The 27944-nt window shown below is 36.9% G+C and overlaps 1 protein-coding gene across 2 annotated transcripts in view; it reads right to left on the bottom strand.

The window, feature by feature from the left end:
- TENM3 (teneurin transmembrane protein 3) overlaps positions 1–27944 on the bottom strand; it is a 419680-nt gene that overhangs the window by 294404 nt on the left and 97332 nt on the right. For both annotated transcript variants that reach the window (XM_058837712.1, XM_058837711.1), the window contains exon 5: positions 15560–15838. In XM_058837712.1, coding sequence (XP_058693695.1) covers positions 15560–15838 — 279 coding nt within the window. The remainder of the gene's footprint in view (positions 1–15559; positions 15839–27944) is intronic.

The following is a 27944-nucleotide window of genomic DNA, read 5'->3' as shown; positions in this document are numbered from 1 at the left end:
GACCAAGTCTATAATCTAGAACAGTATGAGCTGATATGCTACAGCTCTTATGAGATCCTAGTTGATGCTGCATGCTTTACATAAATTCTGGCAGTGTGAGTCAATCTGCATAAGGATTTGGTCCCTCCTCAAGCACATTTCCACAAGTGAAATATTGTAATGCTTAGCTGTCTGGAAAATCCTTTTATTCCTTTAGTCCCGTGTTACATGCCATGCAGTGAAATTGCAAATGGAATACTTCTTGAGGAAGTGAGTCTTGCAAGTTAAAAAGCTGTGCACCAGAGGAGTTTGAAGAATGGAAGCACCAAAATGAGAAGGGCTAATAAGAAATGTATGGATTTATTGACTCTTCAAATGTAGGCACCTGACAGGCTAAAGTCATCTTACATTTCAGAAAGAGGAAATACTATGAACACAAGCATTTTCTCTTGAATTCTGCTTCTTCACAGCTGCAAAACAAATGAGGCCACTTCTGGTTACAGCTGACTCTGAGGAGTTCCTGGGAAGATACTACAGAGAAAATACAGCATGACAGACACGTTTAGTATGGTGTCAGAGCAGAGAGCAGAGAAAGGCAGTGCTCTGACCAGACAGGGCTGCTACCCACACTGTTAATTCTGGCTTTGCTCTCCACAGTTTCAACTGCCAGATTTAGGGCAGACATTTCCTTACTCTACAACAGTTCAGCTCATCTGGTGGAGAGAACAAACATGAGCTGCAGTGATACACACGTGCCCAGCACATGTAATGGCAGGTGTTCTAGAGACAGCAGCTACTTCAGCTGCCCCAGTACTACATGGTAGAATGCAAGCCATGTTGGACCCTCTGTCACCAGTGGAATTTGAAGGGTTTTTCTCTTCCTTAATCCTCTCCAGGAAAAGAGCAAATCTCCATTCAATATTCCTGCAAGGCTGAGTGTGCAGAAGCACACTGATACCTACCTATGAGTCCAAAAGTGCAAGTACTTGCCTCCATTTCTAAGAATCAGTGGCTGACTATAACGTGGCACATTCATTTTGTCCAAGAATGGAATCTGGCTTGTCTCCCTGATAACAAACCCTTCCCATGCTTCCAGTGGAATGGGAGAAGAGAGGAGGAAAGGCCATTGCTTCATTCAGATGTGATGAGACCAGTTCAGACAGTTCCAGGGAGTTGATTTCAACTCCTCTCCCTCATAATTTGTGCATCCTATGAGAAAACATCAAGCACACTGAGAAAGGCAGTATGTGCAGCTCGCCAAAACAGGAGATGGAGACACTCGTGCCCATTTTCCAAAAAAAGAAAATTAATCTGTTACTGAATCAATAAAATTTGAAGCCTCAGGTTGAAGAGCCCTGAACAAGAGATAAGAGAAAACGTAAAAATGGTACTGTAGAGGAGTGTGAAAAATGTCAGTACTTGATCTAAGAGCACTGATATAATCAAAAATCAAAAGAATCAATTCAAGAAGTTCATAGCAATTTAGCGAAAGCCTGTACAAGAATACCAGCTCAGCTGTACTCTGCTGTAATGGGAGCATTACCACATGTAACTGAAGAAAGGGCAGAAACACAACCTCTGCTTTTTTTACTCCAACACAAGTAGATAAAGAACACATTTCCAGTAATAACAATTAGCAATAACAATACACTTTAGAAACATATGAAAATATTTGTATTTATTCAGAATGTGCACACATAAGCATCTTAAAATGCTTATCATTTGTGCATCTCATCTGAAATTAACAGAAATTGTCTAGGTTTTTGCATCCACCTTGGTATTTTTAATCATATGAAATTTAAGGAGATTATTTGCAGGATTCAGAAGCACTTCTAAATTTAAACAAGTTAGGCCCTTTGTAAAATTACTCCACATATATTTTGATTTTATATATATTCATGCACACATGCATCTATATATATATACAAAAATATTCCCAACTGCTTCAAGTTCAAGAAGTTAAAAAAGGCAGAGATAGTAAATTTGATAGAAAATAAGCAGTATGATGCTCCTTTATAAGTAGAAAAACAAAACCAGAAAAATTAAGCAGTGTGCAAATGCAGATACAGCAAATTAGTGACCAAATCAAGATTTCATTAAAGTGTCTCTTACTTCAAAGCAAATGCTTTGAAGGCTTCCCACATGTAAAGTTCAGAAGAAATTGATAAGCAGAATGAAAGACACTAGAACTGGAGTTTAGCTGAGCTAACAGTTGTGCTTTAGTAATTACAAGTGATCAGCACACAAAGTCTAACGGGTCCAACTCGAACTCACAGCAGAATACTCAGCACCCATTCAGGACTAAATTTAATGGACATAATGAGCCATTATCATCACATCCAGAAGCATGGTACATTTTCTTTGATTATTTCCACAGACTATCCAAAACTCAAGTCCACTTAGCTTGTGAAGTCTGATGAGAGCACAGCCTGAGGTAATACAGACACAAAAACAACTCATAAAAGATTAGGTCAGCTTGATTTAACAAGGAAAAATAAAGTAGAACAACACTGGAAAAAAAGATTGTGGTTTTTTGGGAAGGGAAGGATTGAGTTGTTTTTTTTGTTGATTTGGTTTTTTGCTTTTTGTTTGTTTCTTAAGGCAAAACAGCATAATCACACATTTGGACAAAAAATATTACACTGTCTGGCTTTTTTACAGCTTCCAGGAAGAACCACAATAAAAGCAGAATCAGACAACATAACAAAAAAACATTCAGAAGCCTTTTTTTGTTTTTTTTTATGACCAGGAAATATTTCTTCCTATACCTTGAAGTGTACTAATTTTACTTTAAAATCAAAAAGAAAACTGTATTTTCAAATAATTAAAACTAAATGGTTACTTCAAATTAATATTATAAATTCTGCATAACCAGAATCAGTAGGAAACCAGTTCCCCATGAGAGATTGTCTCCTGTGTTTACCAAGCATAGATACCTTTATCATTGAAAACAAAAGAGAAATCTCTCAGTTCAATTAACTCTCCAGCTTCAACAGAAGTACATTGCAGTAGAATCTTTTTTAAAGGAATAATTTATCAGAATTCTCTTTAATGCTTTTTTCATAACATTGAAATACCTCAGAAAAGAGGATGAAAAATTCAATTGTGTAGAGCTGATCAGAGGAACAAAAATCCATTCTGAATGAAGGTAAGCTGATTAACTTTTTTTTTATAAAAATCAATGCATTTGATACTGGAAAGAACAAAGAATTTGTAAGGAAACTAGAAATGAACTTTTAAAAAAGCAAATTACTAACTAAGAGTACACAGACTCTGTTACCATATTTTCAATAATGTTATAGTAGTTTAAGTGTGTTCCCTAAATCCCAGAAGTGCAAAGATTACTCTCTGGATAAGGAAAATATTAATGTTGACAAAGTGGACACCAGTATTTCCTGGGTAACTTCCATTAGTAGTTTTAATTGATATGTTACATTTGGGAAAAAGGTAAGGATTCTAACTTACATTTTCAAAAATGGATCCGAGCTTGTAACAACTGAAAATGAATACTGAAATGTATATATATGTCACAGAGCCATCCAAGCCACATTTGACAAATAATGCCTTGTATCATGGGGACACCAACATTATTCCAGTTTAAGTAATGTTGAAAAACAGCTAATGTCCAAGTTACTAATCTTTATGAACTCCTAATTGCAGGCAGCAGACAAAAGAATTATTTTTACCCGGCTGTATTTGTTATGTCACGGGGATTGTTGCATAGGAATAGAAATAGGCATATGAACTCTCTCTTTGCTGATTTCCACTCAATGCCTAATGGCCAGCAGATCCCAAAACATTCTAATAAACTGTATTTTGGGCTAAGACAGGAACACTCACAGGACACTGAAGAGCCAGCTCTTACAAACTGTATTCCAGAGGTTTACTAGGATGAACTACCAGATCCTGAAAGCTTTAAAATACATTTTCATGCGTACAGGAGTTGTCAGTAAATTTACCAGACAACCGGAATAGCTATTTGATACTTGGAGCTTTTCCTTTGAAACCAAAAATCTCGTGGCTACAGGTTCTTTCCACTCCACATATTGTCCTGCTGTATTTTGACAGAGAAAACCTCAATTTTCAGTAAAGTACAGAAAGCAAATGAGAAAGAGGGGAGAGTTAGAACCACAAAAATGTGAACCCATTTGTCCATCCATCCATTTCTTCTTTGCAACTTCTACACAGGACAGATATAAATCCAGAAAATGCACTGGCTGAACAATCCTAAGGCAGGAACTTCTGGTAAGATCCCCATCCTTTTGCAGCTGTAGAAGGAGTCAATGAAAGACAGCTGAAGCACAACACAGCTAATCTAATGAGCAAATGTAAGCCTGGAACAATGGACTTTTACACTCAGCCCACTTCTATATCAAGTCTTCCTGTGAATTTAGTCAACGTTCTCTATATTAATTTGATTTTTCTGGGAAAGATTTTCAATAGCACTTCAGTGATTTAGAAGCGCAAGTCCTATTACAACTCACGAGGATGTGAGCTCTCAATCTCCAGGGTGATTTAAAAAAAAAAAATCTCACTCTACCTGTAAAACGGAAAAACAATCATTACTTTCTGCCCTCTAACTACACTGATACAAGGACTAAAGGGAATATTCAGCACTGGCCCTGCATGAACTCCTCACTTTTCCAAGACTCGAGAGGCTAATATAACCTTATCATGACTTCAGGTCAAAAGATTGAGTCTAATGGACCAATGGAAAGAATTAATTTCAGAGCTCAGGACCTTTAATTGAGAACAGATGGTGCCTAGTCCCTATAAATTTAAAGTCTGGGGCCTGTTAACAAAAGCATCTAATCTCATCTCAATTGCCATAAGCAGCCAGGATCCAGCAATATTGAGTTTACAAAACAATATAACAATCTCCTAGAACTCTTCTGAAAGCAAACAAGCAGCAAAGACAGTTAATGAAAAAGACGTCATATGTTCTCTGCAGCTAAAGTAGTTAAGGGAACGAGCAGCAGAATTCCCCAGTGAGTGCAGCTTTTAAACAATTTTAAATAAATCTCCTTATAGAGAATACAGCAATCACACAATGAAGAACTTAGCAGCTTGAAAAGTTCTAGTTAAATCTACATGGAAGGAGACTGGATACTATCTATTTAACCAAGGCCATATTCCTTCAAAGTAATTTTGACCCAGATATCTTGTAAACTTTGGATATTCAAAAGAACTTCAAAGATTATAAACTATCTTGATAACTTCAATATTCATCTTCAACAGCAGGAAGAAAAGACAATTCTGAAACCTTCTCAAAGAACTAAATTTTGCCTCAAAGTATCTTAGACTTTTCTCACTTTCGCTACTTTTCTTCAAACTGCACAACTGACCAACACAGTTCAGTGAAACTCACTGCAAAAAGAAAGTCAAGTTTTGTAGAGAAACAAAACAACCTAAATTCTTTAGAGTGTTTGCCACAGGTGCAGACTGAGACTCCATAGCATTAGTTATCAGCACTTATCCAAAGCAATTTATTTGTAACTTTAAAGTCGTTTATAGAAATATTACATTAATAAAACCCCAGTGACTGGGGGGGAGGAGGGAGGAAAATCAATCTCTCCAGCATACAATAATTCAGTGGCAGATGTGAAACACCAGAATAACTTTCCCTTGCCCATGCTCATGACTGCACATGTTTTCAATGTGAAAATATTTCAAAGTTTCTAGGTCATTTGAAGAAGAAACAACTGGTCCTCAGCCCGGTATGTTTACTCTAAGAAGACTGTGTCTATGACAAAAACCTGTGTAAGACTAGGTGTTGTAAGGATGACTATGTACACACACACACACATGTATATGCATATGTATATATATATATGAATCTATTTCACCACAAGGACAAAAAGCAACCATTAGATGGGCAACTAGAAAAACAGCCTGTGGTCTGTCTCTGCTCTGTCGTGGCCTGACAATCCAGATCCTGGGTTTCCCAGGTCAGTAGCTTCTTTTCCTATTGTGAATACTGCACTAGAGATGGCACTGCTCACATTTTGTCTCAGTACCTAGTCAGCAGCCACAGTAGCCCAGGGAGGGATTGGCCAGCAGCAGTGTGGATCTGGCACAGCAGCTGCACAGAATTGTCAAACTCTGAGAAAACTGTTATCTATTATGGATGTTATTACAGCAGTTATAAGATACACACACTTACTAAACACAAACGTATATTTGTAATTTAACCCATAATTAATTTACATTGTTCATCCTTCCTAACTGGATGCTGTGGGTTCATAATTTTAAAATCTAAAAAAAACCAACCAAACAAACAAAGAACAAAAACCAAAGTAAGAATTTTGCAAATTTCCATGTACTATACAGAAACCTGGACTAAACCACAATGGTAGCAAAGGCATTTTCACTGAAAGATTTCTACATGAAGTGCAAAAAACCCCAACAATTATTATTCATGGTTTCAGTGAGCAAAAAGCACATTTCTTCTCTACAGGTGAAAACAATAGATAGCTAAACACCTGACATAATTTAGGAAGGAAATGGTATACAGAATGAGGGGGAAGAGTGTGGAATAGAAATTAAACCCACAGCTTCTTGACAAGCATTTCTTTACTGAGATTTGAGACTTCATCCTTTTCTTACCTTTAATCAAGAAAAAAAAGCTTAAATTTTGCACACAGATCAGGCAGCACATTATCGAGCCCCAAAACGTTCTGGCTTGAAACTTAATTTTATACTGAATTCTCATCTGTATCAAAGAAAAAAAACCTTTATCTAAAAAACATCAAAGTAAGTCTTTACATGGTTTTATTAGGAGTTAAAGAACTCTCTATTTCAAAAGCCTTTGCATCTTTTTGTAAAAAAAAGAAAAAAAATCCTTGACAAATTTTCTCCAGCTGTTATTTGACCAGCATACAAAGGCTGTTACCTATAATTATTATTGAAACTCTTACAATTGCACACCTCATATTTACTTTAAACTGGAAATCATTATTAGATTATTTCTCAATATGACATAATTATACAAGGAAATGTAATGAAAATATTATTTCAGATCAAAATTTGATTAAGCTTAAAAAACCTTCAAAACAACTGAATATGAATAATCCTACTTTTTATATAGGATCACTATTACTTAGACTTTATCTCTGCCATTCATTTGGTTTTAGCTGATGAGTGTATAAATATCTGTGTGTGTATATACACCCCCCTGCCCCCACCCCCGCCCCAGTATTGACATACAGGAAATTAGGGAAATAGTAGCTGAGAAACTTGCTTTCTAATGATAACCAAATAATCTCACAGCTTTGACAGATTTTTTTTCCCTCCTTTTTATTCCAGTAATAATTACGTCTATAAGACTGATTCAGCAAATTTGTTGCTTTCTAATTTGTTAATTAAAACAATTTACTGCTACCACTGTGATTTTTTCATGGACATCAAAACCACATTCCAAATCAAAACAGCAGATCATCAGTTTACAGATGTGAAAAGCATACATTACTCTTATGGCAACCTCACATTTAGATCCTTGCACATCCTGAAGAACACATATGGTTTAGGGGAAATGAAGAGCAGTATTTTTATATCAAACTTAAAATAAGGAGAAAAAAGTCTATGAAAAGTTAGCCATTTCCAGTTATAAGAATAAATCAGTGTATAAATACTAGTAATAATATTAAATTGCAGAACAACATTTTTATCTCCTTAATTTTATCAACATTCTTCCTGCTGACTAATTTTTGGGTTGAATAAGATACTTGACTCCCAAAAAACAAAACCAGAAAGGAAGCGAAGAATTCCTATTGTGCACCCACTTCATCAGGGACCAACAGCAACTACAGCAGCATTTAAAAATTGCTTTGGAAAATACGTTTGATGATTAAATATCAGCATGGTCCCCAGTAATCTATTTCTCTGAGTTACTTTTGGAATGGCATTTTCTGAGCTAACTTCTACTTTTTGCTATTTGCACAAGTGCTTGCCTCTGGTCCTTTTTGCCATTTGTGGCCTTTGTAACCGCCACAGAATCTAAACAGAACACACTAGGTGCAACAGGCTGAGCTCTCTCCCAATCTCTTTTAGTGCTGTGTATTTCAAACTTCTGGTTGTGCTTGTTAACCTTGCTCCAGGCCTCCAACTGGCTGGCATTTCCTTACATTTGGGAATGTAGTCCCAAAGCAGCCATGGAGACACACCACTTCTGTCTTAGCACGACACTGAGTGCAGCAGCCGGATTATTCAGTAGCACTATAAATGTATACAAAGACACTTTATAAACAGCCCTTGCACTGCAGAGGAAGTGAGAGCTGTTAAGCACCACTTTTCCAAGCTGGACACACACAAGTGCAGGGGCCCAGACTCGCAGCATCCACTGGTGCTGGCAGAGCTGACCAATGTCATTGGAATGCCACTGTCTCATTCCTTGAAATGTAATGGCAAGGGGGGAAAGCTCCCGATGACTTAAAAGATAAAGGTCAAGTTATCTTCAAGATGGGCAAGGAATATATGAGGAAGCTGAGGCAGTCAGCCTCACCCCAGTCTCCCAGGAAAGACGATGGAACAAATACTGCTGGAGTTATCCTTCCTCTATGCTGGGATAAACCTGCAGGAAAAGAAAGCGAATGAGAACAGCTGACATGTATTTACCAAAGGCAAATCATACCCAAATTACCTGACTGCTTTCTGTGAACAGTTAATTGTCTCAGCAGACAAAAGGAAAGCAACAGATACTGTTTCCCTTGATTTTAGCAAGGTTTTCAACATGGTCTCCCATAGTGTCCTGGTAGCCAGACTGGAGAGAGATGGACTGATGGGTGAGCTTCGAAGAACATTTTGTGGAAAGCTGGTTGCATGAAGAGGCTGAAAGATTACTGTTTTGTAATGCAAAGTGCAACTCTTGGTCAACATTAATGGCATTCATGGGAATGTCATTGGGACAATGTTGTTTTATGTCTGTACTACATTGAACATCTTGAGAATGATTAAGATGGAATGTGCCCTTAGCAAGTTTGTGGATGACACCAAGCTGGAAAGATTGATCAGCACACTGCAGGGCAGGATTGTCTTTTGAAGGGATCTTAACAGGCTGTAAGAATTGGCCGAAAAAACCCTCAGAAATTCTGAAGGCAGAGTATCCACAGTAACAGTACTAGCTGGGAGCCTGCTGGAAAGCAGCTTTGTAGGAAGGACCTGGGTAGTCAGTGTGGACAAGCTCAGCAGTGTGCCCTTTCAACAATAAGCCTAACCACATACTGGGCTGCATTCAGAAGAATGGAGCCAGCATACCCTGGGAAGTGATTAGTCCCTTTTATTCAGCATCTGAAGGCCACATCTAGATGACAATATTCTGTTTGGGGCTTGCCAGTACAACACTGATAAACTGGAATGAATTCAGTGAAGACTTCCCATGATGACTGGAGTGCTGAAGCATACAAATTGAGGAGAAGCTCAGTGAGCCTAAAAGGCAAAAGGTACAAATCTAACTTTGGTCTTCCATTACCGAATGCAATGGTCCCAACTGCAACAAGGGAAACTCCAATTCGATATAATGGGGAAAAAAATCAAAATGAAGTTGGTTAAGCACAAGAACAGTTGCCTTGAGATGATGTAGAATGTCTCTTCTTGTTTGTTATAAAGCATAAACTTCTACGGTGCTTGCCATCTAACTGGTAAGAACGGTTTCTCCTCCTTTCTCTTTGCCACTTCTGAAGTTGTCCTGTTTGTTTTTATGTTGAAGAACCATATCCATCATCAATGATTTCTCATGCATGAATCATAAAAAGCCCAGAAGTTGTAGACACTCTATACATGCAGGACAAAATTTATTTATATAAGCAACCTCTAATCCTTTCTTTAAGAGTATAAATACTAGCTCTGTGATCAGTTACTCAGGTAGCAAATGCTGAAAACAAAAAACAACCAGAGGAAAACACATCAGCAATAGTCTTCTTTCATTGCTTCATAATAAATCAACCCCTCTTTTCCTTTTTCTTAGTACTCATATTTCTGTACAACTCTACTTTTTTACTGATTGTGTTTCAATTTTATTTGTATGTCTGGACCTCCCCAAGGTCCTTCTGAAGCATCTTCCTAAGCCCTTTCTCTGAAATTTGACCTTCTTTCCTTTTTCTGCATGTTTTTTTCCCCTTAAAATTCAGATTTTTTGAGAAATACTGAGATATGACAGTTGGTCTTTAAACACCTCTTTGGCTACTCCTTAAGAAAGCTTAAGAGCCAAGAGTGAATTCTCTGAAATTTTCTGCTTTGATTTTTTTTTCCTTGCAGATCCCAATTCTAATTTTATTTGTGTTAGCTGTTGCTAAACTTAACAATTCTGCACATCAGGAAATTTGTCCAAGTGTTGCCAAAAGCCTCATCCTCTGGCCTGATAGTCTACACCAGACTCCAGCATAATTCAGATGGTCCTTTGGAATCTCATGCCTTTCCTTAACAGCAAGTTCAGTGACAGTCAGATCTACAAAGCCCAGGAGATCACACAAAATTACTGCAAAAAGGTCAGCCGAGATCTCATCTCTTTGGCTACCACTGGTCAAAAGAATTATGAAAGTGATTTTCCCTTGCATTAACAATTAGATTAACTGAAATATATCCACAGGACTGCTATCATAATAAAATCTGAAAATTGGCATAACTATAGAAAACTTGTAATATTTCAGAAAACCAGATAATTACTTTTGTTTATAGATTTCTGTTCCATGTCTCCATAACCAAATAAAAATTTGCATGCCAGTTAAATATTAAATATTATTTCAGAGCTGACTTCTGTCAAAAATAAAACAGATTGATTTTCTGGTTATGAAATTTTTTGGCTGCAAAGCAGGATTTAAGACATATTGGCATGCTTAATGAGGAGCAGACAATTTCTAGATGGAAAGCTGTGGGAAAGAGTGAAGAAATTGTAATTGGTGGTAAAGCAGTAAGATGAGGATTAATTCACCAGCTATGTGGCTGTTTTTGATCAGTAGGCTCAGCATTTGGCTAGCAGGTGCAGCTACTATTCAACAGGCCTCATTTAAATCAAGTTTTGTGCCTTAGCATAAAGAAAGATGTTAAATGAGTGAAAGCATGTGACACTAGTTCCTGAATTATGTGCATTATTTAATAATGCAGAGTTCCATTATATGTTAGAGATGAACCGGGTTAGAGACAGCAGGTTAAAATGTCTTGACGAGTATTTTACCAATGTATTTCTTGGGTTTCAGAGATCTGAATGCCAGTAAGTTCATCATTCTGGAAGGAGAAGAGAGTATTAGGCTCACCAGAATTCTATCTTCAGAAACTGTCTGAAGGAGAGGAAGCAAGTAGGTGCCCATGCAGCCAATAAAGTGATATTTTCTCTTTATAGGAGCCCTCAGCAATAAACACTCTACCAGCAATATCTACTTTTCTGTATCCATGAAAAATTGGTCTAAGTTTCAAACCATTTATCTAACTAATTCAGAGTGACTGCCTGAGGCCATGAACTTAACTCCCTCTCTCCCTTTACTCTTTTTATTTTGCTACATCCTAATCTCGTCTGGTTTTCTAACAAACACCAATCAGTGCAGACTTTTCACTAAACAAAAAAACCCCCACATTCTAGTGCCATCAGAAGTACCTCCTGTGTGCCCAGGTCGTTTTTGTGGCAGTCAGCTATCTGGAGTGCCCCACCCTTTTTCAGAAGCACATCACTTCTACTTTGAGGAGTAGAAGGCGACACAAACTTGACCAAAGACTTAGGTCTTATATGAGTGACCTTTCCAGTCAGAATCATTGCCACAGCCTGACTTTCAGGCCAACACACAAAAAGCACAAACAAAATGAGTTATACAATTTTACAGGAAGAAATAAATAAATAAATATATAAATAAATATATAAATAAATAATAAGGTGCTGCACTTCTGGAATAACTTGCTCAATTAACTTTCATGTTTTGGTTATTAACCTTCCAATGTCTCATTAAGTCAGGGATTGCAGTTTAATGGGTTTAAAAAATAATTTAAATATAGAAGTGGATTCTAAGATACCTTAAAAATATATTGACCCTTTAAGCAAATGGGCTATTTGAAGCCTAACTACAACTTCTAGCTCATACTCTCCTGGAATATTTATCCAGTTTAAAAGACAAGCTTTAGTAATCTTAGAACAGCTTAACAACATAAAGTTACTGGCAAGCGTGTAAGAGACAGCCAGCTTGTATTTCAAAGCAACAGCTCCTAGAACAATTACCAACATAAATTTCTTGATGCAGCATTTATGAAATAACTTGCAATGAGAATATAGAAGAAAGCCTGAAAAAGCATGTGTATACTCAGTGTGCTCCAGCTGATACATCATACTGTACGTGACACTGGTTGGTTGCCCAGATTAACAGATGCAAGCCCTCCTTCAGGGAGGCTGACATGACAAATCTCTCAGAATTTGATGCCAAGAGTCATACATGGAACTTGAATGAAGTCAAAGGAAAATATTTCTTTTCAGAATTAGTTACTGAGCGATATCCTAAAACAACCTTTGATGTGGGAATCTATTAACCCTATGTTTGGTACATGTTCTGTTGTTCAAAAAAAAAAAAAAATATCTGCTGGCAGTCTCAGTGTGTTCAGTGTATTTAAAGTTTTGCAACTTGATCATGTGCAATGTTATTTATTTAAAGAAATTTCTAAACCTTCTGAGATTATGTAAAAATTTAAGTCACTTTTTTAGGATTTCAGAAACATACTATTAAGACCTTGACATCTAAAAGGTTAGTATTTTCAATAAACTATTTCTTCTTGCTTATTGAAATTATGCAGCAGAATTGCAAGTTTTGCCTTCCTGAGGGATATACAATCCACAACTATTTCAGAAGAGAAAATATATAATAATTACAATAAAGGAAAGGAAATGTTATTTTGAAGTTGAGCTTCTCTTCCTGTCTCACTGGCAGGAAAGAAAACCCCAAGTACATCCAGCAAATTATTAATCCTGAGATCATAAACCCATAGGATAAGTCAAAGTCCTCATCATCTTGACAAATCCAATTAACTTCAATAAGGCCTGATTATGGTAATGGACTATTTAAACAGTGAGTAATTTTACTGGGCGAACGGTGGGATTGCTGAAACACCGATGCCTTTAGGTGAGTATGACTTGGTGATGCTGTGTTTTGCTCATCATCACCAGTTGCTCCTTTTCTACCTTACAGGTAAACATGATGCATAGAAATCATTTACCTGTAAAACAATTATATCAAAATTCACTCAGGAATCTTTCCCATGCAGCAGAGGGGGATGCAGTACAGAGGACTTCTTGTAACTCTCACTTTGGTTGCAAAAGCTTATTAGATTTGACAGATTTTAACAGTATACTGGCACAGCTGTTAACTTTAGGCCATAAATTAACAAAACTTGCACCTGCAGTTTAGTCCTTTCATTATAGCACCTGCACCTGCCAGGGTGATACCTTTTCCCTGGCTTTAAATTATATTTTCTATTCTACTGTGAGCATTAAACGTACTGAGTTCCAACAACGTGCAAAAAGTAATTTCTCAGCCAAGTCTTCCATGTTCAGTGGAAACAAAAATTCAGAGAAAAAAAATACCAAAGAAGATTAAGCTTTTCACCATTTTAACATCTCCACTGAAACGGTGACCCATGACAGAGTCCATGGTTATAGATGTTTCATAACCCTAGGGAACTCTCAAGCCATCAAAATTTCATTAGCTTCACAGCAGTCCCAGCACATTCTTAAGTTGGACTGCTGGCCTCCCTATTAATAAATAAATCAACTGTAATCCTTTTTAGTGGCTAAACTCTTCGTTGAAGTTGTATCAAACACCAGACATTCTTTGCATAATTTTAACCACTGCAGAATAATGTATTTTTTAACATATTCACTCTTTTCACACATGTTAAAACAAAACACTCTAACTTGCAGCTGATGGAGGACGTTTTGGCACATTGTAATCAGGCAACTTCCTTTCTAAAAAATTGTACATATAAAATTCATTAAAAAGTATACCAAACTTATGGTACCTCTGAAGCAGTCAGCAGTACCTTTTTGGAAACATAAAGAAACAACTTCCTACGGAAATAGCATATGCATGGATGTATACATAAAAATATATTTTCAAGATAACCAAGGGTTTTACAAAAGGATCAAGAGAATTTGTTTCACAACAGACCTTCCAAAATCACAGGACTGCTCAACAACTTATTCTAGGTTGCTCTACAGATGAAATACCAAGCATTATCACACAGAAACTCCACTGCCAAAAGGTGGTAGGCAAGTACTTCTGTCTTCCTCTTTCAGAACTTGCCTCTGACTCAAAACAAGTTTTCCAAGCATGACACAAGACACCTGTGAACATTCAGAGCTGTCTGCTCAGGTACCATGTCCAGCAGAAAAGGAGGGTCCCATTTGAGACAGTGGTTTTGCATAGGCATCTTCATGTAGAAATAGCCACCAGCAGAAAAATATGTATGAATTAAGCAAATTACAGCTTTGGTGTTGCTTTCTCAAACAGAAGTTAAAATAATAAATAGGAAGGAGTAAACTTTACGGCTTGTAGTTTAAAATAAAAGTGCATTAATTTTTTAAGGATTTCCATACATACATACCTACATAGCTGTTTCCCACCGTGTGTTACAGTCACTGCCGGAGGATAGCAATAAAATTGCTCTAATTTTTGTACAGCCAAGCAGACAGGTTTAATAAAGTAATAAAATGACATGTAGACGTGCAGGCAATAGCCATCACTAATTTTCATTGTTACTCATTTTTCTTTATTCCTTTTTTGAATTTTTCACATAGAAAGTCATGAAGTTAATAGAAGAATTGTTTTAATTCTAGCAAAGCTGAAAATCTTCTGCAAATAAAAAGTTAAGATTGGTACAGTTAGCATTTAACACCACATTAGATTCTGATCATCACCTCAAGAGGAGGTAAAAAAAACTGAAAAGCTTTAAAAATGAATCTGTTAATTGTATTAACCTATTTTTCATTTAAACTCTAAGACTTAATATACAATGGCCATACCCCGAATCCTACAAAGCTGCAAAGATTTTTGTTGCAGATTTTAATTGCACAGTAATCCAGTCCCCCAGGCACATCAAAGGCCACATGTCCCTCTTCACCACAATTCCAATTGCTCTCATCAGCTAAGAAGTTTAAAGCACAATCAAATTTCTTTTTCAATCGCATGAGCCCTGTTAATAAGCTATTCTTTGAGTTCATTCATCCATTCTAAGATTCTGCAACTTCTCCAAGATGTCTTGAAGACCAGTTTACAATGAAACTTTTCAATGCAATCTAGCCTGGGGAACAACTTTATCACCACTTAGCTGTTCCCCAGAGGATAACAGGTGACATGGCTTGAGATAATACAGAACTAATCTTTTTTTGTGATTAAATTCTCTCAAAATTGCATCTAGAGCATCACACCCAAAGGTTGCATTAGTTAGGACTGATACTGAATAGGGACTTTTATGGTAAGAGGAGAGGAAAAAACAAAAACAAAAACAAAGAAGGTAAATACTTCAAGGCCATTTCTTTAATGACTTAAAATTACTGAGAGTCAGCCAAAACAGTAAATAAACATTAATTTATATATGGGCATGTATAAGAACTTACCATTTTCACTGTCGGACTTGTTTTCGTGTTCGGTATCAGTCAGAGTGAGGGCTGAGTTGGAACGGCTCGACAGACAGGAACTGCGCCCTGATTTGACCCCCCTGCCCCAAAGTCTCATGGCATGCTCTGGAGACATCACTCCTTCATTTTCAGTATCAGCATCTGACCCTGCACTGATAGAGTAACCTCTGTGGGGGAGCCCCATTTCCGCACAAAATGCCAGTCCTCGACGAGCTGCTGGTTCACAAACTCCTAACTGCCTTAGGGTAAAATTCTGTCCTGATTAGGGGAAAAAGAGATAACAAAAGATGAGAAAGTTTTAATTATTTTATTTTAAAGAATTTAAAAGTAAAAACTCTTCATGTGTATAATTGTCTCAGATATCACATAAGGTGTTTTGTCAAAACTCCACCTGCATTACAATCAAGTGGATTCTTTTGTCTCCAGCTCTCCTCAGCAGTATTTTGTCAATGCTTAAACACACCAAAACTGATCCTGGGTAGCAAATAAACAAACCAACCTCCTAACTAAGAAAAGCCAATTCAATACATGAAAGGATTAAAAAAAATTATGAACTTTTCCTTTTTTAAAAGAAAAATTATTTTTTCAAAGCATAAAAGCACTTAACAGGGTATTTGTCAGGATTTTTACTTGGTTGGTTTTGGGGAGGGTTTGGTCCTTCTTAGAGGCCAAAGGAGGCTATTTTCCCCATACAAATGTCACCTAATGTGGCAATGGAAAAGCTAAACAGCAACAAAATTCACCTGGTTTTAATTTGATTTCTCTGCCCTACTTTAATACACAAATAAACAGAAACATGGCCACCTGTTACCTGCAAGTACTGCAGTAAAATTGTTATATTTCATGTCACTGTATTTTGAGAAGCATTTTACACTTTTACTGCTGAAGCAGAGTCTGTGCATTTCAACACACTTTTAGCCTGTTTTGGGGCAGAGCAGGAGACATAAGTGAATCCCAATGATTGTATTAATAAATTAGGTGCAATAAACTTGTGACACTTCAATAACTTAGAGTGTCTAAATTATGCGACACTCAAAAATGACTGCCTTTTTAATGGCTGTGTCTTCGTCCTACTTTTATGTCTGTAGATTTAAGACATTCTATGATATATAGACACATGGCAAGCTCCTTTGCATATCTATAATACTTTTCCACCCTAGCCCACAATTATTTCACAGCTCTGAGAACAAATTAGGATACACATTCAATTTCTAATATGACAGGCATCCTAATTTCTCCATAATTAGTCATTTAACCTAAAAACACACTAGCAAGACAATTAAAGCTCATAACATGTTAAGAACAGAATTCTATACATGAGAAAGAAAGATAATTGCAGAAGTATGAATACAGAAGTGCAAATAATTCTTGAAAAATTAAGAGTTGATGCACTGGTCAGTGATGTTTTAAAGTGATCTGGTTAATTATTTTATTCCTGCAGTCACCTGAAGCTGTTGCTGCACGTTTCTTTGCAGTCAGAACCATAAATTAATTCTGACAATGACTTTCATAAATAACAAAAATTAATTATTACAATTAGGTACAAATCAAGCTACTTATTATGCAGCTGTGAATAGATATTTGAATGAAAATATAGCTGGGGAGGCAAATATAAAGGAGTAAACATATCTATGACTATGTCTGAACAGTGTCAAGGGTATAAGAAAGGGGATTATCATGCTCACTGAAGGATCTTGCAATTTTTTAAAGCTGTCATGCCATGTGAATTTCTGGGTTTTATGAGAGCTGAAACTAATCAGCGAATGAAACAGGCCAAACAAACCGCCCAGTGGTAATAGGGTCAGAGCTAAAAGTAGTAAAGTGTCTAAAATGCTTATTATTTTGCATTTTTGTAGATATATCCTACGGGTGACAGTTTAGAATGCTGGTTTATGCATTTGGTACATTATTATGTGAATCAACATTTTCAAACAGTTGCCTAAAATGAGATACAAATACAGAAGCCTCTGTGTATGCATTCAGGTGTCTCTACACACATTGGAGTAGATAAGGTGTAAACACAGCATCTTATTTATTCTAAAAAGAGTGTTTTGAGAAGCAAAATGGAATAGAAATAGGTATTTTGACCAAAGACAAGATTACTTGAGTCAGTAACAAAACTGCTGTTGACTTCAATGTGACAAGGTGTTAGGGCTACGGTCCGCAGCGCCTGATGGTGCTGAGATGAGCCCAAGGAAGGATGCAGACAGACACAGCCGCTGCCCCCTGAGCCTCAATCACAGCGGATGCAGCAGGGGAAAGCTGCAGGGTGCAGCTCCCCCAGCCACCTGCTCCACACAGTCCCTGCTCCCCCCACTGCAAAAACACCCTTTGCAGGCAAAGCAATCTGAAAAGACTATTACACACACACACACTCCTTTTTTCATCATAATCACTTAAGAGAAGCTACCTGAGACATTCCAGAACATCTTCAGGAGCTTTGTAGGAGACTTGGTCTCAGGCATAACATACCACCTATCCAGTCATGGATTTTTAACTTGAACTTTACAACATCCTATCTCTGTGTAAAATATCCTTTTTCCTCTCTTGTGAATGGTAAAAAAAAACCCCTCACTGAATGGCATAGCATAGCCAAAACAGAAAAGGGGGGCAGGTTTGAATACTGCCCTCTCATCCCATTCAATATATTAGAGCTTTTCACTACACTCAGAAGTTTTACAACATAGCCCAGAAATGTTGTAACAGCTTTAGAATCAGGCTATATAATCTTCTGACCTAAAGCCTTCCTAAGAGCTTCACTAAGAGGATTGTAGTACATGTAAGTTGCCTACACAAATGAAAAAACAAAACAAAACAGACCCCAAACAACCCGCAAAACCTAAACTGAAAAGCTGACATGGAAAAATAAAATGTTTATTTGTGTAGGAATTCAAAAATTCAAATCCCAAAGGAAATCATGCACATGTGATAGAAAAATTTTACATCGTCTTAAGGTTTCTGAACAATGAAAACAGGAAGTCTTCCAGGATCCAGGGAAAGCTCAATACAGCTGGGATGCAGATCTAGTGGGTAGCAGACTAGTTGGGAGCTTTTACCTGAGAATGAACAACACTATGAAATCAAATTAAAAGCTGAAAAAGAGGTTGTATGAGCTCGGTGAGAAAAAAGAGCATGAAGTGAGGATGTTTGTCTTGTGTTCATAGACTTTCTAACTAATCTTTCCAGACTGACTTCTACATGAGGTATTTACTCAAAGGTTTCTTACACTTCAACATTTGCAATTTCTCCAACTGACAGTAAGTGCCTCAAGGGTTCATAAAGACTTAAAAACAGTTTGGCCATTGTATGAACCAATTCCCTGAGAAAAAAATGGAGGTACACAATAAACAGGTACCATAATGCTTTGTGAATTTTTTTTTTCCTTTCCTTTAAGAAATATATGAAGTATCAATTAGAAACAAAATTAGGCACAACATTTCAAGGAGACTTGTTCTGGAGACACCTTTGAGGGTTTTGGACTATTTGGGATGATATGCCATGAAGTTAAATTTTAAAAACCGACAATAATACTGTTTACTACCACTCAACTATTAGGTGCTGCATTTCTCCTGGCTAGGAATATCAATTTACGGGTATTGTAAGGATTGCTGACATCCTCCATTTGTGCAGACAAGAGCAAAACTAATGAATTAAAACTCTCAAATAACTTCCTAAAGCTTGTGCAGCAATCACTGTTAAAAACATAGCATTTGCCAACAGGAACCATACATGCCTTCCTGTTATGCTGCAATTTTCCGCGTAAGCAATGATCCACGTAGGATTGGTGCACCTCTTTAATTACATCAGTTATAGATATCAGGATATCAATGTACTTTCAATACATACATGTCTATATAGAGAATTATTATTAATTGTAATTAATATATGTATGTAGCATGTATATAATAATAAGTATATAATTAATGTGAATATATATATATATTTTTCTGCCAGAATCACTTAGGTAACATCATCCATAAATGTAGAGGGTTTTTTTAGTTTAATCAAATACTGCTAAAAGAAAGTTTGACATATACAGGAATGGTGTAGTTCTTTATAAAGCTGTAAGTTGAAGGCTGGAATTAAATGGAAACTTGCTGCACTCGTGTTACATTTGTTTCCCAGGCCTATTTTGGGGAAGTCCTTCAAAGACCTCCATAAAAACTTAAGCTTCGAGTTAGAAATGTTATCTGTGGAAATGGGTTTTTGAAGAGGACTACTAAACAAAAGAAAAGGTCCTCTGGTTCTTCAGTTGTCAGTGTCTGCTTTAAGTTGGATCTATACTAAATATAAACACAGAGATATTATCTTAAAAACCATGAAAAGGTGAAAGAATCAAACAGAAGGAATGAACGAAAGTTGCCAAAAGAAAATCTGTCAGCATCTCCAGCCATCAGCACTGTCCTTACTAATTCATTAACCACTGAAAAATTGACAAGTCAGGTTTTAGCAACAATAAACCATAGAAAAAAAATCTGAAAAGCCTCCAAAGCACCTGCCTAGTTAGCATAAAAATACACCCAACTCCCATAGCTTTTAAACAGAAGAATTATAGTGTGAGTGTCTTTGCTGACTTTGGTTTTGCCTTAATAGGACGGACATAGTACCAAAAAGGCAGAAGTCACAAACACATAAAGTTAATATTTTAAATTCCATTCAGTTTGGCTTTTGATAATGTTTCATGGCATATCTGCCTCTCTGCATCATTCATTACTTGTTACCCTTTCTAATCTATTCTTCCTTTGTATTTTACCTTCTTCTACCTGCCTAGAATACATTTGAAGCATTCAAAAATCAAACACATTTTCCCTACAATCACTATGTGATAATACATGACAAAATAACTTGCACAAAACATGGTAAAACTGTGAAACATCTAAAAGCTGTACAGATGCAAAACAATGATCATGGTCCTTAGGAGAATCAAACTTGTCCCTTACATTTCCTTAATTTGTTACTTTATTCTATTTTTTTTTTCAATTAAAAGTAGTTTTGTTTCTTTAGAAAGTAACCGAGGAAAAAGATCTTTCTCTGGTTTTTATTTTCTGTCTGCAGATTACTACATGCAAATATATCCTGAATAAAAGAACATTTATTATATAAGCTTATTGTATAAGCAGCACTGGTATCAAAGTGTTCCTGTGAGGACTGTACTGTTTTCTGCTACTCTGATATGGAAAAAATACTTTCTTTTTATTTCATATTTAGACTTTACATAGGGGATATATTTCTCCTATTGAAGCTCTTTATGCAGAGCTCACACTTACAATGAGGTCACTTGTAAGGAAATGTCTTGAGAGGAAGAACTTGGAAATACATGTACAGTAGGATACAAAATTTTCTGAAAATTAAAAGATAAAGGATTTTTTTAAAAATAGCAAAACAAATACCTGAGATGCTCTAGAAAACTCAGACAAGGAGTGTACAAACACTATCTCCAGAAGTCAGGATGTTAGGTGGGTAAAATGTAATTGCACAAAAGAGAGAATGACTAACAGGTGTGATACATCCATTCTGTCACACAAACTTCATAATATATTTGGGAAAAGGGAGTTTTCAAAGCTGTACGTGCAGAATTCTGTTTGCTAGGATGCAAGAAACTGCAGTGAAGACTGACAAGTAATGAGCTTTCCCTATGTTAACATTTTCTTTCTGACTTGGTGTAGTATTTTGTTGTTATTACTTCAGCCTGAATTTGGCTTTTGTGAAAATTATCTGTGAAATTTAAATCATCCTAATCCACTGTATCACATTTTCCTCCTGTTCTTAATTCCTGTGTTTTTCTTTTCACTCATCACAACCATCTTCCTTGTCACCTTTTAATCTCTTTTTCTTGACCTTTCTGCTCTATTCACTTTTCCATCTTAACCTCCTTTTCTTGTCATTATCTGATTTAGAGTGGAGCTGTAAGATTCATATGAAAGACAGCTGCTTCTCTAATATACCCAGTAAACTACATAATAACAAAGAGCTTTGAAATACATTAAATCGCACCAAGTGTGAATATAATTTTCAAATGCTCATTATTCTCAAAAAACATTAATCACAGTTCTCACATCCCTTGTGGACTTTTAAAAGCATTTGGGAACATAAGTCATGGTCCTGGTGACTTCTGAAAAGGTTAGTGCCAGACACCGTGAATTCCCTGATAGCTCTACTTATTGTGATACTCTTGATAGAAGAGCTTTATGCAAGATCCAAAACCCAAGTCAATTCTTGGGAAAAAAGGTAAAAATTCACACATATATGTTTGCATATTTGTGGGAAAAAACGTATTTCAAACTTGATATGTGTTTTTATTACTACAGAATCACAAGGAAACATTAACTGAAAAGATAGCCTGGGAAAGTTTTTATTTTCAGATGTAGGGAAGATTTTATGTGTATGAAATACAGTCATCTTCTTGTCATTGGTCTACCAAATTATGGTTCAAACATTCAGACTCTCCTGTGCAGTATGGGAAACTCATAGTTTTATTCCTTGTTAGGCCTCAAATGGCTGATCTACAGTCCTAATCTTCAGACTAGAATATAAGAAACACTTCTTAAACCAGTATAGGGATAAAGGGCTCTTGTTCATCAAGCCCATCTGAAGTTACCACAGAATAAGATTAAAGCCAGCTGAACATAATTTCACAACTGCACAATTCAAAGCTGCAAAGCAAACATGCTCCACTAAATAAATTAATAATTAAAACATTATGGTTCCAAATTTGGTGATTTTATATTAAAACCTGATTTTATTACTATGATTATACAATATACAAACTAAATTAAGAGGAACCAGCACAGCTGTCCCAATCATGGGCTGCAAGAGGGGGGAAAAAAAGGATTTGTGGATTTAGAAAAGAAATGCAACTCCATGAGCAGCAAATAACATCTTGATCATGAGCAGAATGACAGTATAGGCATTTCAGGCCTCTGTCTTAATCTTTGGATCCTGGGACCAAAACATCAACATTCCAGCATCCATTTATTACAAAATAAGAATTACAAAAAGCCTAAATTTGATAGATGTGAAGAAAATATGACCCAAGGGTAAGCAATGTAGAGATGATGGATATCCAGTCTGCAAGGTGCCTACAAAGATCTGACAGGTATGAACTGCCACATTAAGGCCAGTACGGTGCTAATGACATCCAGCTTGAGATGGGGAAGGAAGGAGAGGAGGAAGGAGGCAGCATGAAGACATGCACGCAAACTGGAGCTCAGGTTTACTGCTATTCCTCCATACAGGGAGGTGAGAAAACTCTACTATTATTTATGCCTTTCCATGAGGGAAAAGCATATCTGCCACCACAAGTGACCAGATGGGCTGGACCCATAGAGTCTCTCACTCAATTAGTTCTACAGGCTATGAATGGGTACAAAGTAAAAACCCAACATGCTCCTTTGAAACTGCCCATACATTTCAGTTTGTGGAATTTAATATAGAAGTATTCCACATGTATGGGAATTGACTCTTCAACGTATGGATGGAATGAAGTTCTCAGACCATCACTGTAGCTAAACGGAAGCAACAACACTGAACACTGACCCAAAAATTTCTACAGAAATGAAAACCACTTATTCCCTCTATCATTTACACCTCCTGTCACAATTCCCCAAAAGGCCTTCCACTCTGTGAACCCCCATAATAAATGTAGTGTAGCAATGTTTTAATTTAGATGTTCTAGCAAAATGCCCATTATGCTGAAGACATGAAATGATTTATCACTCAGAAATACTTATAGCAGTATGAAAAAAGAAAAGAAAAAAGAAAAAGAAGGCAGCAAAACAAAGCTTGAAGGAAATGTGTTCCCTAGGCTCTGCCATTTCCTCCCTTTGCTTTAATAAGCCCAGCAACACCAAGTACTAGCTCTCTAGTCTGTAAGTTGACACCTTACAAACTAATTTCAGAAAGCATCAAGGAACTTTCTGAGAAATTATCCCCATTTTACATCTCTGGTTCACTTTATGCATTTATTTGCCAGTGATGGAATAAGTAATCACTCACAACTTGGCCTCCAGCCCTGACTCTCAGCCCTAAGCACTAAATCAACAGACAGGAGAGACAGGACTCTTCAGCCTCTTTCATTCCTCCCCTCATCCCATCTCTAACTGCACACTTCTCTAGCTTTATCCTCTCTGTAGATGTTAACATACTGAAGACATCTTTCATAGCCATGCGCGGGATCCATTCATCTCCCCAGTCCACCGTTTAGTTTTATTATGAACAGAAGCAGCACATACATCTCAGTATATGAGCTATGGAAAGATATAAGAGCTGTTACAGACCCTCTACAGTATCTTCCTTTCCATGAGGCTGAAAATCCTCATGAAGGCCTCTTGCTCACCTTATAAATCTTTAACCATTATGATCAAAAACTTAATTCTCCTATTTTGCAACTGGACTAGTTGAAGACAAGGTTTCTTGTCTTCAAGACTCTATGGACTTGTAGTGGCTGTGTAGAACTGCCTGAACAAGCAGTCTGCTGCCAATAACCAAGGCTAATTTCTCCCTGGAGAATCACAATTACCCTTTGTCTCTAGATCTGTAGCTCATCTACAGGCCATGACCCACAAGGGGCCAATTTCACCTAAATGAATACCTTAGAGCATGTGTGCATATCACTGAGCATGAACTAAATATACTCCTAATCAAATAAAAGTGAAATGTTTTTCTTCGTACCACTTTGCAGCTAATAGAATAACTTTAAAAGTCAACAGATCCTTATCACCTGGAACCTGAAAACCAATTAACTTCTTATTGTTGCTTTAAGAAGTTACCAGTATAGCTATGAGAGATTATAATGCTACTTAGCACTTACAGTGCTTTTCATCTTCAAAGCATTTTACAAACATAAACTAATTAATCTTTCCAAAATGCCTGTGAGGTAGATAGGTGTTATTATTCCTGTATCACACAAAGTAAAAAAGAAAAAACACCTCTGGCAGAAGGTTATGTGCTTAGCTCAAGGCCACAAAATTATCCAGAACATACTGGCACCGTATGCTGCTTACAGAAGTTACCCACAGAAATCAGGCAGACACTGCAGGTGGCCATGTTTTAGCATAACAAAAAAGGATCTGTCATGATGACAATCAGGACACATCTTGCACTGCAGCCAGGAAACATAAAACACTAATTCTAATATCTGCCCTAGATTTTGAGAGACGGCGCTTGCAATGTCACTGAATGGTAATTAATTTGCTCATTGGGAGATCAAAAAGTCACTAATATATTATTTCATACCTTCATATAACTAGCTTGCAAAGCAAGCTGATTCGGTTCTAGTGAGAAGCACTCGCCTACTCAATAGGCAAAATCAGCTCATCAATAAAGCCCAGGTAGAGGGAAGTAAAGTTCCTCGGTGTCTATTCTTTCACTGCTTCAGTCAGTTAAAAGTACTCAAGCTTTAGGTTTAAGAACATGACCATTTAAATCCTTTCATCCTGCAGTCGACATTTACGGTGACTAAAAAGATTAAACATTTTGCTATCCAAATAATTCATTTTGGGCAGCTAGTATTTAAAGCAATAGACTTTGGAGTCATATTACATTAGCATAGAAGTTGCAATTAAGGTACTGGTTTCTAAGGTCTTAAAAATGTATCCTTGACGGTGTTTAATATCTTATGTTATAAAATAAAATTGTCAAAGCATATAAATCACTGTTTCAGGTCCCTCTTTCGCTGAATGGTGATATTTTTCTAGCACCTAAATCTAATTTTCATGGGAATAGCAGCTGAACAATAGCTGCGATAGATCCACACACTGTAACATGCTGCACATGGCATTATTTTTTAGCACCCAGGTATGAGTTGTCCAGCATACTGTGAAGGAAAGGAATTAGTTTTCTTTACTTATTTGGTACATTCACCCTCTCTTCTAGCAGCTTCAAGGAGGTATTAGGGCATTTAATCTAATTTAGGCACTTAAGTATTCCAGAAGAGTAAAGACACAAAAATGTGCATAAGAATGATTTCTCCTGCAATGAAATGAAATTGCTCTTGAGACTTGGCTGACAGTGAACTGTTCTGATTGATAAACACAACCAAGTCATTCTCACTGCCATCTAAAAAGACCAAGTAACTTTACCCACAGTCTAAATCATATTTGACTCAAACTTCCAGAAAGTAAAAATTTAACAAAATCTGCACTACCTCCTCAGGTCTTCTAATAGAAAAAGGTGTCCCACAGCTCAGTTTTCCAATTTACACAGTTTGCAAACAGGGCTTGATGATGAACATCAAGAAAAGATGAACATGCACAAATCTGCACTGAATTCTGCCACCCATGCTTGTGGATCAGCTTCTGTTCCTGTGCAAAATCTCACTGACATGATACATGGCACTCTCTGTAGGGCCACTACAGCACTGTTCTGATATTACAAAAGTCTTTGGAGTGGAACAATGACTACTTGAGAGATATTTAATAGTCCACTCTTCCCTTTAGCATGTATCCAATGGTAAATAAAACAGTTTTTGAATGCCTGTGTTTTTCTTACTAAATTAATACAAAGTTTTTCAGTTATGGTGAGTCCAGGTTTGATATAAGATCTATTTTCAATTATATTAATATTGTTAAAATATTACTTCAATTTTTTTTCCAATGCAATTTTATAAATACTGCCTATTTTCTGTATTTATACTGTCCTTCCAACCTACACTGTAGTCATGCCACACTTTCAGATATTTTTTGCATAGCAGTCTCCTACATACTTAAGATCACTTCATACAGGAAGCGATATAAAATTTCTAAGCACAGGAACTTCTCTTTGTACAACAGAGAAATTCAACTTTATACTGTCAGCTTTAATTTTGAATTGAGCAAGAGACTTGGGTGTAATGCAATACACAATCATAGAATCAGTCACAGAATGGTTTGGCTTGGAAGGGACCTTAAAAATTATGTAGTTTCAACCCCTCACCAATGGCCCCTGTCTAACTACAAGCATTTAGATTGTTGAATTCAATTAGAGAAGTACATTTAAATCAAATAGAGAAGAACATTGCAATCAGGCTACTCTGTATAGCTGGATACTTCAAAGTATCTGAAAACAGGTGTCATCTTCTTCCATAACACAGGAGACTATGATATCATCACAACTTGAAAGAAAACAATCTTTCATGGAGCTTCAGTCATTGTCAAGCATGAGATTAGGTATCTTCTCAAAGATTAATACAAACTTGAGTGTCTTTCTTGAAATTACTTTTAAGAAAAAAAAGGCTCATGGCCTCCACTTACATGGTTGTCCTGTGAGGTTTATAAACAAAGAGAAAATATATAACTAATTAAAAGTTCTAAAAATAGTAGGCTAATTACTCATCATCTGAAATTTTTAAGACAAAACCATCTTTGAAACAGGTGAAGGGGCTTGAGAAAAAGAAGAGACTGTACTAGGTCTTATCGCTCATGGATGTTAACTGGAAGCAGTTAACATTTATTATTAGATGGAGTTCCAATTTCCTAAAACAGCTTACTTGCTCTTCTAGTCCTGTCTGTTGGGTTTCAAAAGTAACAAGATAGTCCCCAATTATAAAACAATTTCATGTTCAAATACTTTACAGTATGTTTTAAATGATGTTTTGAGAATTATAATGATAATATATATATTTTGGGGATCATATTTCTATTTATGTAATTAATCTAAAGCAACAGAAATTCAGCTCATGAGGAAAAATATCATTAGACTGGGACAGACAGTTGGAGAATCTCCTCTCCACAAGAAAATATCTCATGGAATAAAGCTACCACAAATTAAAGCACACCTATCTCTAACAGCAATATTCTAAATTCCTACCACTGGATTTTGGGAAAGAGGAAGCATAAAAACGGATACTGAAACAGCTCAGGAAGAAGAAACATGACAGTTCTCATTCACTAGCAGAAAGCTTTCCAGGGATTTACCCTAAAATATCAGGCATAAAAAACATACAGACATTTTAAATGTGACTCAGCAGTGCCCTGGCCGACCATGTCCTTCATCAGGCCCAGCATCGCCAGCCGGGCAAGGGAGGGGATTGTCCCGCCCTGCTCTGCACTGGGGTGACCCCACCTCGAGTGCTGGGGACAGTTCTGGGCATCACAATGTAAAAAAGACATGAAACTGTTGGAGAGCATCCAGAGGAAGCCAGTGACTATGTTGAAGGGCTTTGAGGGGAAGCCCTTTGAGGAGCGGCTGAGGTCACTGTGCCCGTTCAGCCTGGAGGAGACTGAGGGGAGGCCTCCTTGTGGTCTTCAGCATCCTCACGAGGGAAAGTGCAGGGTCAGGCACTGATCTCTTCTCTGTGGTGAGCAGTGACAGGACCCAAGGGAATGGCCTGAAGCTGTGTCAGAGGAGGCTGAGGTTGGATATTAGGGAAAGGTTTTTCACCCTGAGG

Source organism: Poecile atricapillus, chromosome 4 (genome assembly GCF_030490865.1).
Source record: "Poecile atricapillus isolate bPoeAtr1 chromosome 4, bPoeAtr1.hap1, whole genome shotgun sequence".
NCBI lineage: Eukaryota > Metazoa > Chordata > Aves > Passeriformes > Paridae > Poecile > Poecile atricapillus.
The sequence above is the reverse complement of the archived record's forward strand: the minus strand, read 5'-3'. Positions and strand labels throughout refer to the sequence as shown.